The 16,460-nt window shown below is 39.9% G+C and overlaps 1 protein-coding gene across 2 annotated transcripts; it reads left to right on the plus strand.

Annotated features, from left to right (window-relative positions):
- The first annotated feature begins 1,133 nt into the window (after positions 1-1,133).
- LOC121284937 (grpE protein homolog 1, mitochondrial-like) lies at positions 1,134-11,204 on the plus strand. 2 transcript variants are annotated; one of them, XM_041200888.1, is made up of 5 exons: positions 1,143-1,287; positions 3,115-3,150; positions 4,399-4,555; positions 5,888-5,969; positions 9,977-11,204. In XM_041200888.1, the coding sequence occupies exons 1-5, from the start codon at positions 1,166-1,168 to the stop codon at positions 10,324-10,326; spliced, it is 747 nt and encodes a 248-aa protein (XP_041056822.1). In that variant the 5' UTR covers positions 1,143-1,165; the 3' UTR covers positions 10,327-11,204. The 2 variants fall into 2 exon arrangements, with proteins under 2 accessions (XP_041056832.1, XP_041056822.1); XM_041200898.1 differs by lacking the exon at positions 3,115-3,150 and having other exon boundaries at positions 1,134-1,287.
- The last annotated feature ends 5,256 nt before the right edge of the window (positions 11,205-16,460 follow it).

Genomic DNA, 16,460 nt, shown 5'->3' on the forward strand with positions numbered 1-16,460 from the left:
ACTGTATTCAATAATGACAAGTCCAAATTAGCCAATGAAACAAAGATAAATGGTATTGTAAGTCATACAGATGGCAGCATCAAACCACAAAGAGATATTGATAGATTAGGTGAATGGGAAAAATGTGGCAAACGAATTTCAGCACAATCAAATATGAGGTCTTCAACTTTGGACCTAAAGTTAGATAGCATAGCTTACATTCTAAATGGTAAAAAGCTAGAAACAATGGAAATCTAAAAGAGTTCAGATACACAGATCATTAAAATGTCATAAACAGGTCCAGAAAATATTCAAAAAGGCTAATGAAATGCTGGCCATTATATTTTGATGAATCAAATACAAGAGAGTAGAAGTCATGCTTCAGCTCTACAAAGCCCTGGTTGTACCACACCTAAAATACTGCAAGCAGTTCAGACCACTACACCTTAGAAGAATATATTGGCCTTGGAGGGAGTGCAGAATAGATTTAGCTGGATTCCAAGGGTTTAGCTACGAGGAGAGATTAAATAAACTTGGGTTGTATTCCCAGGAATTTAGAAAGCTATTGGGCGATTTGATATCAAGTATTCAAGAACTTAAGCAGAATGAATAGGGAAGGTTGGGAGAAATCATTCCCACTAATTTCCCAACAACAGATGTTGGACTAACTTGTCTGTAATTCCCTGGTTACACTCTGTCACCTTTCTTAAATAGCAGACTTGCATGTGTACTTTTCCATTTTTCTTCATGGGATGTGAGTATCACAGGCAAGACCAGCACTTATTGCCCATCCCTAATTGCTCTTCAGAAGGTGCTGATGAGCTGCCTTCTTGAACTGCTGCTGTCCATGTGGTGTAGGTACCCCCACAGTACTGTAAGGGAGTTCCAGAATTTTGACCCAGTGACGGTGAAGGAACAGCGATATATTTCCAAGTCAGGATGGCATGTAGGGAAACGTGCAGGTGGTGGTGTTCCCTGTCTTTTCACAGTTCGATGTTAAGCAATCCCTGATTGCGATGATTAATCGGTCTGCCGATCTGTTCCTCATTCTCGATTACTCTCGCCTCCTTTGAATTCGCGAAGCGAATTCCGAGCTCGCGCGCCAATTGTGTGACGTCACTAGGAGGAGGAAGAGGAATCTGATTGGTCAGATGAATGACGCGCCATACTGCGTCAGTGCGGAAGGATGGCCATGGCGGAGTTGGGGGCGCGAGCGCTGCGGGCGGGAGGCCGCCTCGCTTTGGTAGGGGCCACGAGAGCTGGGGCCGTCGCCACTTGTCCAAGCCGAAGCGGCTTCGCCAGCTACAGGTAAGTTGGTTGACCGGTTTAGTGATCCCCGAGGATGAAATTACTCCGGGGGGGTGCCCTGTACCGAGCGAATTACTCCGGCTGATCTTCCCCGCGGGTGTGGGCCCCGGAGACTGGGTTGCCATTGGAGTGTTCCCCTTCCTCGGTAATATCCCCATCCACCCCCGAGCGCCGTCACTGGGTTTCCCTAATGCCCCGGCCCAGGGAATGGGCCTGTCAGGTCCTCCCGCTGGCCAGTCACCCACGCGGCTGTTCTGTGCTCCTCTCAACCTCAGTATCACAGCAACCCCTTCAATTCCTTCTCCTCCCCTCCACACTAACCTCTTACACAGATCTACATGGTAATCCGGGCGTAGTAGAGAATCCGGTGCACTTGCCAAATGTTGCAGCATCTCAGGGATTTCTTCTCTGGTTTTGAAACTGGGCTTTGTTTTACTGTAGAGCTTTAAAATGCCTTATTTTTTTAACGATAAGAGCCATTTAATGTTACATTAAATGTTTGCGCGCAGACAATGTTGATGCACAGGAAACGACCAACTAGTCCATCAAGAATGTTCCACACCATGATGTCCTGACCTTGATTTCCCTTTCCCCGTCTCTTCCAATCCCTTCGCATCCCTGTGCCCATTAATTATCCGTTCCATTTGAAAGCTATGTCTTTTGAGTCCTATAGAAATGTAACACACTGCTTCTTACCCCCAGTCTTGTGTCCTCTGGTCCTCCCTAAACTGTTAAATCTGAATAACCTGTTTTATAGTTATTCTGTAGCAGAAAATGTCACTGTTACTTATGTGTGACCTCACTTTGCATTGCTCTGCACCCAAGCAGTACATCATTGGCTTTTTAAATAAAAGCAAACAATACTGCAGATGTTGGAAACCTGAAACAAAAACAAAAATTGCTGGAAAAACTCAGATCTAAAGAGAAGTAGAAATGTGATGAAATATATACTGTTTAAGGAGGGTGGGACAGGTGAAGCTGGATAGAAGGCTAGGTGGAGGCAAAGGAGGGATTGCGAAATGTCATAAACAAAAGGTCAAAGGGGTGTTGATGGTGGTGATACTGGCTAAAGGAGGTGCTCATGGTGACTTCAAGAGTGGAAAGGATAGCAAGTGGCAGGTGGCCTTCGTGGGGGTGGGGGGAGGGGATGAAGTGGGAGAAAAGATCAAAATAGGCTAAAGGGTGGGGATAAAACAATGAATGGAAATACATTTTGAATAATAGAAATAGGTGGGAAAATATATCTAAAATTTAAAAAAATATGAAAAAAGGGGTGAGAATGGAGGAGAGAATTCATGATCTGAAGTTGTTGGCTTTTTAAAGTTACATTTAAGTTTTAATTGTTCAGATTAATTAAGTTTTAATATAGACTCATTCTGTATTAGGAGTGAAGGGAATTTTGAATTGATCTAACCCCTCTTTTTGGCTTGGAAGGGAAGAATTTCAAATTTTCACTGCCCTGTGTGTGAAATGTTTCCTGACATCACTTTGAATGGCCTAGCAGTATTTTTAAGGTTATGCCCCCTTGTTCTGGATGCTACCACCAGAGGAAATTGTTTCTCTCTATGCTATCAACTTCATTTTGATACCTAAATTTGTTCACCCCATCTTGAACACTTTCTAGCGATTACAAGCCTAATCTATGCAGCCTGTCTTCATGGTTTTACACACTTAGCCATGGTATCATTCTGTGAATCTGCACTGCAGCCCCTTGAAGAGACAAGTCATTCCTGAGGTTTGTTGCCCAGACTGAATACAGTAGCCCAGATGTGGTCTAACCAGAGCTTTGCACAACATTAATATAGCTCCCATTTGTTTTTATTTCAGATTTCCAGCATCTGCAGTATTTTGCTTGTATTCCAGGTAATAGATGTTAGGTCAACTGGTCTATCATTTGCTGCTTTGTTTCATTTCTTTCTTGAAGAAGAGAGTTGTCCAATCTGCCGGAACCTTTCCAGAAACGAGAGAATTTTAGAAAATTATAACCTCTGCAGCCACTTAATTTTAGACCCTTTGGATGCAGGTCTTCAGGTCCAGGGGACTTGTCAGCCTTTAGTCCAATTAATTTGCCATTGGCCTAGTACGTTTTTGTCTAGAGATCATGGCTATTTTAAATTCTTTCCTTCCTTTTGCCTCTTGATCTTTTACTATCATTGGGATAATTTAGTGTTTTCTACTGTGAAGGCAGATACATTTTTTTTCCTTCTGTATCATTATTTTCTATTAATATTCTAGTCTCTTCCTCTAAGAGATCAACATTTATTCATTTATTTGTAGAAGCTCTTACTGTCTGTTTGCTAGTTTACTCACAATCTCTCCTTTTTTAATCATCCCTTGCTGGTTTCTAAAATTTTCTGGCCTACTAATCTTGGTAAAATTGTATGTCTTTTCTTGCTGTGGTTATGAAAAGCTCAAATTAGTATTTTTAAATCATTTTTCAGGGCATTTGTTTCAGACCCAAGTTTCTCACCCTCAAAATGAATGTGAAATTCTCTCTAATGATCACTCTGAAAGTTAGCGTTCTGTGCTGTAAAATAAACTTCAGAGTCCCATCCTTCTGCCTTACCACCTGCAAAAGTCAACATGTAATCTATACTCTGGCGTTGAGTTCTGATAGGTCAGTCTTAGGGTGATGATGGGACTCTACATTTGACCTCAATATCTTGTAACTAGAGAGAAGAAAAATCAGCAAGGGCTTCTGCTCCCAATTACTATTGATTGACCCTTGCTGCAAGTGCATAGATCTGAACATTAGTCATGAATATATTTGGACCTGACTAGCTGAGCAACATTCGCTGTCCAAAGCACATGAGAAAAATGGAATGACAAAGCTAAATACAATGTCAAATATGAAAACGTAACATTTTGAAATTCAAAAAGGATCAATTTAAAACTAATCTATTTTATTACTGTCTGTTTACCAAGTGATTCCTTCAATTCTACAAAGATTAAGTAAGTTGGGAGAGTGTGGTTACAATTGTTTCCATTATTGTGTTTAATATGTTGTAGAGTAAAACAAACAATTTTGATTAGTTTTGTTCTTGCTTCATAAATGTTCAAATAATTTAACTTGTTTTTTAATAAGTAACATGACTTTAATACATTCGTTAGGCTTTTCTGTACAGCTACTCGGCAGAAAAACACTGGACAAAGCTACGAAGATGACCAAAGCCAGACTCAGAATGGAGATAAAGGAGAACCCAGCTCAGCAGAGAAAACACTCTTGGAAGAAAAGACCAAGCTGGAGGAGCAACTGAAGGACCTTACAGTAAGTATAAATAACTAAACTTTACATTGATCCTAGGTGCAAAAATAGTAATTCAAAAGATGTTGTTTTCTGACACTAATATTTCTACAATGCAAGACAGAATAGCCTGAACTTCCTTGATGATCTTGAACTAAAGACGCTACTGAGTAGAATATGGTTATGCTGGATCTTGTTTTCCCTCCTTGTATTCCCCCCCACTACATGTTCAAGAGTACATGTGAATGTTGGAAATATTGACATGATTCCTACACCTATTTTAACAAAATGCTTGAGAACAAACTTGATTTCGGTTTTGTTAGGGGCGTTGAGGACACTTGGAATCATTAGATTTCCTTGCTGCAATTATGAAAAATACAAATTTGTATTTTTATATCATTTTTGAGTGTACGTGTGCTGGAGGCAGACACCTTTGCTGTAATGGCATGGATGCCTATCAACAATATGGGAATATTTTAAATCCCAGAATTTTTCCTTTGCCAGAGGTAGAGTGATGGATCAAGATATACCACCACTCTACTCATATATATGTTCCTGCCTTGCCAGAAAATTTGGCTGCAATGTACTTTTTGGATAAATTGTAGGTCTATTTCTTCAAGGCTGCAAAATATAATTGCCAAGTCAACACTGACCTTTTTGTGGTTGTATCAATTAATAAGGTTCAGGGATTTTTGGTATTTTATCCTCTTGAATTTCTGTGTTGACTCCAAAATACTGTGTTGATTTCTTTGTATTTCTTTTCAGTAACAAAAACATCTGTATCCAGTTATTGTGTCATGTCTGAAGTGTGGCAGACATAAGCTGCTGCACATAATGTTTTTGTAAAAGGCCACTCTTTGCTGGAGTGCAGTTTTAATGGCACTGGTTGTACCACAATAACTTGCCCAACTGGCCATTCTCTATACGTGAGACTAGAAATGGAATTCCATCTGTCTGTTTGACTTCTGAACAGCATCACAGCTGATTACAAACATTACCATGTTAGATGGTGTTCAGGAAGAGGAAACTCTCAACACTTTCCCCTTCCCAAACCCTGGTGAGTTGATGCCAATTGTAGTATCCTTATCATGGCTCTAATCCACCTATTTGGCACAATGATCAAATATGTGACCTTCCTGGTCTTTATAGCTCAGGTAATCATGGCCTTAACCAGCTGGAAGTTGTGTGAAGGTAAATTTATAGATTAAACACAATATATAAATTAATATAATATAAATTAATATAATATATAAATTAATCACAATATATAAATCAGCTTAACTTTTAACTTTTAAAAAAGGTGGAATACAACTAGGTGAAATGAAAAATATTATATGAATACTTTATATTTTGTAGGAGAAGTATAAGCGAGCGCTAGCAGACACTGAAAATCTACGTCAAAGAAGCCAGAAACTGGTTGAGGAAGCCAAGTTATATGGTAAGAGCATCCCAACATTGGATATCAGTAATGTTGGATTTGCACGCAGTTGGCATTCTTCATTACTGTTAATCACAGTTCCTTCATTTGCAGATTGGTAATGTCAGAAGCTTGGTGAAGTTCTATCATGTGTTCTATTGTTGGGGGAAACAGGAAGTGAGTTCTTTTGGTGCTGTTAATGCAACAACAGATGAAATTAACCAATCTATTGTTGGAGCTTCTTGTGGGTATCTCCTATTGAAGTTGAATGTCCTTGCTTTATGTTTAACTGAGAGACATATTAGAATGGTGTATTCTCAAATCATGATTGAAATTAAGTGGTTTACAGGCTACTTCATTAATGATTTGTACATGGAGCCATAACATAATTTTTGACCTCTATTACCATGTTTGAAAAATGAAAGACTGTTCTGATTTGTTTGGATAAATACACTTCCATTTAGAACATCTTTAGATTCATCTGAGGGTAAATTTTAGCCATTTCATCTAGTTTGATTTAGGTAAGTCCACTGTGCCATCTGTTTCCATACAGCTATTCTGCTAGAGTGTAAATATAGGCTTTATCTTGACTGTAATTCATTATGCCGTTAACATTTAAGGCCATGAAAATGTTACATTTGACTATTCAGGACATGCTATCCTATGAAGTTTTAACCTTGCCTCTGTTTTTCTGATTTCTCTCTTCCCCTGCCCCCAACAAGTCTAATAATTATTTGGTTTGTGTTCTCCCCTCTTCCCTGGCCTCTCCAAATTCAGTCTGTTCTAATTTCTGTTTGCTTTGTTTTGTCTTTTCTAATACTTTTTTCCATGATCTGTCCTGCTGATATACTAACTGCTTTTAAAAAATATATCTCTGTTTTAATGCAATCTTTTTCTTCTCTCATTTGTTCTGACAATAACCACTTGTACTTTTTCCAGTTGGAGTATTCCAATTCCCTCACTTTGGTTGCGCTGTTCAGACTTGTCCATTACTTACCTTTTATATTGTTTAATCCATTTTGCATTAGCTTCCCCTTTCTTTCGCTTTGTTCTGTTAACACTAACAATTTTATTCTCTCTTCCAACACTATCTCAAAACGTGTTGGTTTGTGTGCCTTGTTCTTGTTAAAACGCTAACAGCAGCTTGCATTATTTTTGCTTTGTCTTAAATTTTCAAGTTTCATTGTAGATGAGATATGCTGTTGACATGCATACAATGGACGAGGGTAAGTCTTTACAGGACTTGTTCAAAAGCTGGCAAGGAAAATAACCGTTAACTGGAACAGAAACAACTGCTGACTGGGTAAAAGGAGTATGATGTGGTGTTTGCAGGTATAAGCATAATGTTCCCTCCTCTCCCTTTATAACAGCAGAAATACTTCAGAAATACTGGATCTCAATTCATGGTTTGCTGACAGTGAGATGCCAATAAGGTGATATTCAGCATATTTCTTTCCTGTGTATTTTAAGACTATTTCAGCATCTGTAGAGAAGTGAAAAAACATATATAGTTTGTTGTGTACTTAGTTTTCTTCCTTCCTGAGGCGGGGGGAAAATGCTAGACAGCACCCAGTAGTTACTTGGGCATACATTTGAATTCAATAATATTCTGATGTAGCTCAAGTCCAGGAGCTTTGTGGTACAGATTTCCTGAGAGTAGCCATTGAGCATAACATTGCTTGGGGTTGCCCTGGACAAAACAGCTTGTGGAAAATATTTCACTGTATTTGCATTTTGGTAGTGATCAATTTAGTCTTCACTGGAGTTCCGTGCATTGTCTCAGACTGAACAATATTAAGTTTGACAGTAAGCTGCTTTTAGCGCTCTAGATTTAGCAAGGACCACAACAGCTGAGTTGGAAGGTCATGTCTAGGTTCTTATCATAGATTGCTTTTCTGGGTCAAACATATTTAATTTTTAAGAATCCCTCCAACCCATCTTCCAATTTTCTTTTTAATACATTATTCAATCTTAAGTATCCATGTAAAGGTATTCAAATGCAAAAAAAGTTATGTTTTGGGGAAAGCTGTTCATTTCAAAACAGAAAATGCTTGGGTCTGGTAGCATATGTGGAGTGAGCAACAGTATTAACTTCTCAGACTGAACTTCATTGTAGCATTTCCAAAGCACGTGCAATTCTGGACTGTTGCCCATTGATGCTGCAGTTCCTCTTATAACCAGTTTGTAAACACTGGCAATTTGATTTCCACAACCACACATCAGGCAGTGCTGTAAGTACATTTTATTTTCTTTTTCATCAAAGGCCTAGGTGTCTTGATATAATAGATAATGGTTCCAATTGAAATAACAAGACAATGCACCTAGTTTTGATTTATAGACTCTGTTCTTATCTCAACTGAAGTGCAGCAGTTGGCTTCAGCTCCCTTGAGTTCTGACATGGAAAAATTCACCACACCACCTGTTCTTTTAACTAATTCTCGGACAACACCGACAAGACCATCTATAGTTCCCTAAGAGGTGGGTGGGGATGGGGCACTGACTTTGAAATTGCTACAACTCCAATGTTTGCAAGGCCAATTCAGAGAACACATGAGAATTAACCATGTTGGTGTAGGACTGAAGTCATAATAGACCAACCAGGTAAGGATATGCTTTTGAATTACCAGTCCAGTAGCATTTCCACTATATGGCCATACTCGTGTTCTTCTTCCTGATTGCTATCCATGGATCCTTGCTGGATACTTTGGACTTCACGGAATCAGACTCTAAAACCCTTTGCAAGTAAGTAGCTGGCTGATATTTCTTCTTGGTTCATGAAGGATGACCACTTGCATAAGGTACCAGAGACTTAATGGTGGTTAAGGAACTATACCAAGCAATAGTCAAGCCTTCAGGCCAGAAAAAGATTTGGAGTGGGAAAAGATAATACAGTAGGACCTGAGTATTCAATTTGAGATAACCTGAAAATTTGCTTGCTGTAATTTTTGTCCTGCCAATATTATCACTCTTTGAATTTTGCATACTTGGTTAGTCTGTTCTTGGTCCTGTTCCCTTATTAATGATCAGTAGTTCTTTAGAATTACTTGCTTTTAAAGCACTTCTTTCTGTAATTATATAATTTGATATCTGGTAATAGCTAATAAACTTAACGCAGAAGTCTCAACATCTTCACCCTTTTTGTGTGCATGATTTGTTCCCTGATTTAGGATGAACTTCTCTCCTTAAACTGAAAAGGATCGGTGCTGGGGTGCAGCACTGTTCCATTTATTTTGCACTACTAAATATTGAACACTCTTGCTAAAAAACATGTACTTATATGCCTTAACCTCAAGAATATTTCCTTGCTGTACTTTTCTGAATGTTTTCCCATTTCCTGTACTGGCCATCTGTGGTGATTAGGTGAGGTTGGCTATTACTAACAATTAATTGTGAACTGTTCTGAATTGAAAAAAAATTGCTAAGTTTCTGAGGAATGTCTTGCTATTTATTCTTGAGGCATTTTATTTCACTAAGCCTTCTGGATTGAAAACTTTTTATTGATGGGAACAAGTCTATTTTGCAAAGGTTAGCTGATGCAATTACAGGCTTTTTATATTGTGCTTAAATTAGCTACTGCTTTAAAAGTAGAATTAAGGCTATTTCTGATTATAAAAATGTAGTTTAACATTCAAATTCGCCAGGGTGATGGTGTCATAATACTTCTTAAAAGTAGATTGGGCATAGCCTTGCTACAAGTGGGTTAAATTCGTAAAAGTAATTGGAGTGTGCTTATTGAATTGACCTGACAAATGTGAATTGTCAGAGAATCAAAACATCGTGATGCTTGTCAGGTAAAATGACAAAGCCACAGACGAGAAAAAATAACCTAGTGGAACTTTGGTTGTGTCAATACCAACACCTTGCGTGAAACAAAACTGTTACTTTTGTTATTAGCAAAGGAAAGTCATCTCAGATTGACTTTCACAGTTCTCTTAGTGTTTTTAACACTCTTCCCTCTTGCTCTTTTTTGTACATTTTATTTATATTAGAATCCTATCAGAGTTTTGACTGTAATTTTTCCCTTTAAGGTATTCAAGGTTTCTGCAAGGACCTGTTGGAAGTGGCAGACGTTCTTGAGAAAGCGACCCAGAGTGTGCCCAAAGAGGAGATCACGGGACAGAACCCTCACTTGAAGAGTCTTTATGAAGGTCTCATCATGACCGAAGGACAACTTCAGAAAGTGTTTTCCAAGCATGGTCTTGTCAAACTGAATCCCATTGGAGCAAAGTTTGATCCATACGAGCATGAAGCTCTCTTCCACACTCCTGTGGAAGGAAAGGAGCCAGGCTCAGTGGCGCTAGTGACCAAGATAGGGTACAAGCTTCATGGACGCACCCTTCGGCCAGCATTAGTTGGTGTTGTTAAAGGAGCAGAATAACCATGTTTGGGACTGACTGCAGTATTGTTCAAAAAGGCCATACAGTTCATGTTCTTTGACTGATGGATATTTTGTTTTGCTGTTTACGTAGAATTGAAGATAATCCTGTTTTTTTTTACAAAAACCAAGGGTCTGCAGGCTTGAAAGATACTATGAGATGTGAAAGTGTGCTGGCTTCATTAAAATGAGCTTTATTCTGTTTCAGGTATTGGTCACCAATAAATATTCAGATCTTTTAACAGTCTCCCACAGATTTGACGATTTTCCAGAGTTCAAAATGTTGGGACTGTGCAGTTGGCATTTGGTTCCAGTTCTAGTCTGATTTAATAATTATCTAGTTGTCTTCTGGCACTACCTCATTCATCTTTCTCCTACTGATCCCAATTAGACTTCCTATTATAAAAGCTAACCTGGTCTTCATATCAGAAAGTAAGAAAAAGTCTATTGTTCAAAGTATCCACTTGTATGGTCTTATTGTGCATAATTAACTGTCCACTTTGTGGACTGTTTGGTGTTTTACACTTTGTCTTCAAAATTGTGAATTGTACACTGTACAAAATTTAATTCAATTTTTGTTGAAACTTTTCTGTTAAACTGATCAGGTTATGAAATATTAAGTTTAATATTCCTGGATGTATGTTGAGAATTGATATAGGCACCAGTCTTTTCTGTGACAATGTCACTTGTTATACAACAACAGGAACATATGTGGAACTATTCCATATAAATTCTGTGGATTACAAGGAATGATTGTATAAATGAACAATTATTTTCCCTCACTTGTGGTAACACTAAGAAGTTAGCTACTTCAATTGTCAAAGATACCACAATATTTTAAAAATAAATTTGACCAATTTAAACATTGGTATTCTAAATTATATATATATATATATATGTGCGTGCGTGTGGAATTGCTTTCTCTTTAGATGTCCAGGTAATTTACTTTAGCTTTCCTGTAGATGGAGCCAAAGGTTGGTTAGACTGGTGTCTGTCAATACACCAACCACTTTTAAGTTGCAATAAAAAGAATATTGCTGATTCTGGAATCCAGTAGAAACAAAAAACGATGGAAACAGAGCAGATCACTCACTAACTGTAAAAAGAACAGACAAGTTTGCATATTGAAGAAGGATCTGCATCTACAAGATTAACTTGGGTTCTTTATATGGTGATTACTGATAGCCAAAGATAGTGGTCCATGTTGGTACTTCAGTGAATGCCAAGAACAGCAGCAGGATATTGGTGAGCAGCAGGTAGACATGAACATTGTTGTCCTGCCAGTTCATCATCAGCATCTTGGTCCTGAGTGGGTTGATCAATGGCTGCGCACCCCTGCTGCTTTTACCTAACCACCCACCCTGTCACAGTTCCGCTGTCCAATTACAGGCCAATGTAAGGAGGTGTGACGTTTAATTGGGACATAAATTTATACACAGAAGGAAACCATTCAATCCATTTGTGTCCATGCTAGCAGTAAAGGACTATATAGCCTTAATCCTGGTTTCTAACTCTTGGGCTGTAGGTTACATCAAGTGCATATCCAAGTTTTTTTTTAAAGTAATGAAGGTTTCTGCCTCTATTACCCTTTTAGGCATTGAGTTCCAGATCCACACCACCATCTGGGTAAAAACATTTCTTCTCAATTCCCCTCTGATCCTTCTATCAATTACTTTAAATATATGGCCCTTAGTTATTGATCTCTCTGGTAATGGCTCTTTCCAAACCACTCTTATCTTAGGTACCTCAATTAAATTACCCCATAGTCTTGTCTGTTTCAAAAAAAATAAACCTAGCTGATCCATTCTTCCCTCATGATTGAGGGTGAATCTTGAAGTTTTTCCCTTGCTAGTCCAATGATAGCAGATCTGTTTTGTAGTATTTAAACTGATGCGATTGGTTAATTTGGAATAGCCCTTGGGTCTTCAGGTCTGATCAGCTTTGTGCTGGATTGGATGCTGTTTTCTCCCTTTCTAATTTCTGGAATGGTAGGAGGATCCTATGAGGAATGATTGATGAGATTGGGCCTCTATTCTTGAGTTTAGAAGAATGAAAGGTAATCTCATTGCAACTTAGAAAATTCTTAAGGGGTTAGGCAGGGTAGATGCAGGAAGGATGTTTCCCCTGCCTGGCATTTCTAGAACCAGGGGACACAGTCTCAGAATAACAGGCAAGCCATTTAGGATTTGGAGGAGGAGTTTCTTCATGCAGAGAGTAGTGAATCTTTGGAATTCTCTACCCCAGAGGGCTGATGGAGCTCAGTCATTGAGTATGTTCAAGACAGATTGATAGGTTTCCAGATACTAACAACATCAAGGGATTTGGGAATAGTGTGGGAAGTGGTGTTAAGGTAGATGATCGGACATGATCTAGTTAAATGGCCTACTCCTGCTCCTATGTCTGAAATAAGATGCTTCAGAAAGAATATGTTTATTTAGTACAATTCATGAAAGGACGTTCTAAAGTGCTTCACAGCCACTTAGGTATTTTCTGAAGTGCAGTAGAGATTTTGCCTCTATACACAGTACCAATATGAAGGGGAGAACATAAAGCAATGGCTGAATTAGGTAACAACCAAAATAAAAAAAACACATTTTTGCTGGTCCCTTGGGCTAGATCTGAGTTCTAAAAATGTCTAAAGCCAAAACTTGGCGTCTGTAAATGTCAGTGAAAAGTCCATCCCTGTATAGCCGGCTTGCCCCACTTTAATTTGCCAGGTGATGGCCCTTTAATTAGTATGAGGCAGGACCACCCTCTGTCTTCAGGAGGAGGCCCCATCTCATAGAACAGCTGACCAATCGGAAGCTAGCAGGAGCAGTGGCCGATGCTGGTACTGCAGATAGGCCACGGAAGTGGCATTCAGTAATGGACTCAGATATTAAGAAAAATAAGGGATCTTGCTTAGTCCAGGTTGACAGGCCCCAGGAGGGGTGGGGGTGCCTGTTGGACAGGATGGGTGGGAGGGTGGAATATCCAGAGGCAAAACCTTCATTACTTTAAAAAAAAACTTGGATAGGCACTTGATGTAACCTACAGCCCAAGAGTTAGAAACCAGGATTAAGGCTATATAGCCCTTTACTGCTAGCATGGACACAAATGGATTGAATGGTTTCCTTCTGTGTATAAATTTATGTCCCAATTACACGTCACACCCATCAGGATGGAATCCACCTCCTTACATTGGCCTGTAATTGGACAGCGGAACTGTGACAGGGTGGGTGGTTAGGTAAGAGCAGCAGGGGTGCGCAGCCATTGATCAACCCACTCAGGACCAAGATATACTGTTACCTTTGCCTAGCCAGTTTTGTCAAACATGCTGTGGGGCGAAGGGTATAAAGGCAGGGTAACTTCCAGCCTGCTTCTGCTGTTTCAAACTCTGAAATGTTAAACAACCTCAAGTAGGTGATTAGTAGTTTAATAATCACAATAGACTGATGTTCATGCCTTCATTAGCTAATTACTTCAGGCCAGTATTTACTAATTCCTTAAATTACACTAATTTGTTTAAAACAAAAATGGATTTAACACTTGTAGGACAAGCTATGCTAAATGGTTTAAAAGCTCAAACGGTAAATCTTTAATACTGTCTGAAAGCCATTGACCCAAAACATTACCCCTATCTTTTCCTGATCTCAGATACTGCATGGCATGCTGAGTGTTTCCAGCATTTTCTATTCATATTTCAAGGTGATACCAGCAGTGCTGTTTGAAGCAGCACTTTATATGTCTGATCTCACTGGTAAATTAAGTGAGCATGGATGGAAGATATTGTTTTATATATATTAAACAAGGGGCTGAATTTCATAGGCCACTCGCAGACAGCAAAGTAGGTGGCTGGACCCCTAAATAGGGCACTCTGATGTTGGGTACCTGATTTTACTGGCAGCAGGGAGGTGTTGGGTAGATTGCCCGCCTGTGGTCTACTGGAAGCCCTGAAGTGGGCAATTGATACCCACTTAAGGGACTCATCTGGCCACCACTCATTTAATGGTCAGCTGGAGAGGCCAGCACTCAACATGCAGCTCGCTGGGTTTAAGGGGGGGGGGCACCGCTTGCTGGGCCCCCTGTGCCATTAGTGACTTGTCTAATGGATGCAGCTATCCCAGAGGGATTAGCTTCTGTATGTCCTTCTGTTAAGTGTAAGGGTTATTGGACCAATCTCTGAAGTTCCCTCAGGGACAGGCGTTGGAGGACACCTTAAGGAAGCAGGGTTAATGTCACTGTCTGTGAGGTCAGTAATATCTGCATCCACTCATTGCAGTGAACTGGCATATTTTAGAGCTGTAATCAATCATTATATAGAGAATAATGTCAACCAGTTCCTAAAGTCAAGCATGGTGTTCAAGCTGATCCTTAAGGCAATGGTAGTCTCTATCCTGGAAACCACCAATGTCTTTGCTGCCTCCTCCTGACTCCATTTTGCTGCAGAAATCTCCTGGGCTGTAACTCCCTCCAGGATATTGTGAGCAATGCGTTACAGATGTGGGCAGTGCACTCCTCCCATTTGTCCAACATCTCAGTCATGTTAATGGAAACCATCTCCATCGCCTCCAACTGAAGCCTGTCATTTATTGACCCTCTGTGATGGAAGGGCACTTTCACTCTTTTACACTCCCAGGTCCTTATTTTCACTCATGTTCAGAGCTTCACCCATTCAAAATCCTTATGGAATCATAAAATAGCATAGCAGAGAGGAGGTCATTTAGTCCATCAGGTCTGTGCTGGCTGTTTCAGAGAAGAATCCAGTTAGTCCCACTCCCTCTTTCCCATATCCCTTCCAATTTTTTCTCAAATAATTTATCCAATTCCATTTTGAAACCTACTATCGATTCTGTATCCACCACATATCAGGCAATGAATTCCAAATCCTAACCACTCATATAACAACATTTTCCTCATGTTGCCTCTGGTTCTTCTGTCATTTTAAATCTGTGCTTTTTGTTTATTGACCCTTCGGCCATTGGAGGCAGTTTCCCTTGTTCACTCTTCACTTCTTCATGTGTGGGGATCTCAGCTGGTGCTGGAGTAAATGATATGCCATAACAAAGCTGGTGATGAAGGGAATCTGGAGATGCCTCTTCCTGCAGTGTTCCCTATGTGAAATGGAGAAGGGCTTGTTTAGCTGCACCTGCCCTGACGTTGCCTTGGATGGAAATTTTGATTTGGTGTGAAGACATTCGAAGCTACCTGAGATGAACATAACCCAACTTTTGCCAAACACCTTCCATTATCCCACCTTCAACCATGCCATCTTAGTTTTTCCTTGTCTGCTGTCTTACTAATTCCAGTACCACCTGGAAGCTTTCATTTGTTTGATAGGCAGCCAGTTGCATGGTATGTGTTCCACCAATTGCTTCCTGCAGAAAGCCTACATGATAGCACTTTTCGCATTCAAAATGGCCACACAACTGCTCAGCTGTCAGAGCTGTTATGCCTCCCTACTGGCTGCCACCCACTGGATCACCCGTATGTGTACAAGGTGTTCGGGAGAGGAATTGATTACCATGTGTGTACATGTGTTTTTGGGGGGGTGGGGGGGTGTGGGGGATGGAGGTGAGGGGGCTAAGAGGATGGGTGCACATACACATAAGTGGGGGAAGGTTAAAGACAGCTGATTACAATGTATGTGGGGAAGGAGAGGGGTCTGATTGCAATATGTGGGTTGAGGGGAAGAGAGGTTTTGGGCAGGCAACATTGCCGTGGAAAGAGAAGCCTCGTGGAATCTTGTGTCACTGGTGCATGGGGAGAGCTTGGCTGAAATCTCAGCGGCCAGTAATTGTTCCACATTATGTTCTGTGTCTGTTGAGAAGTGCACCACTTCATAAAGCCGCCCCTGGGTTAGGAGGAGCATGGTTCCATATACAGGCAAGTTCTTATCTTGTGAATTAACTCCATTTTACTTTAAAGCTGCATTATGTACAGCAGAATCCAGTTGAACTGCAGCTTCTAGGACTATGACTATTATTTTACACCATTTGAAATCCTCAGTAGAAAATTAAAAGCTTACTTGACTCATCACAGATTAAAACTAATCATGTCAAGATGGCCTTTAGGGAAGCTTGGTGTGAAATCGCTATAGATCAATAATGCCAAATGCAAATATGAGTGTCAATAGTACTTGCTGCCTCCTGTCAAAG

This window comes from Carcharodon carcharias, chromosome 1, assembly GCF_017639515.1.
Source record: "Carcharodon carcharias isolate sCarCar2 chromosome 1, sCarCar2.pri, whole genome shotgun sequence".
Lineage (NCBI taxonomy): Eukaryota > Metazoa > Chordata > Chondrichthyes > Lamniformes > Lamnidae > Carcharodon > Carcharodon carcharias.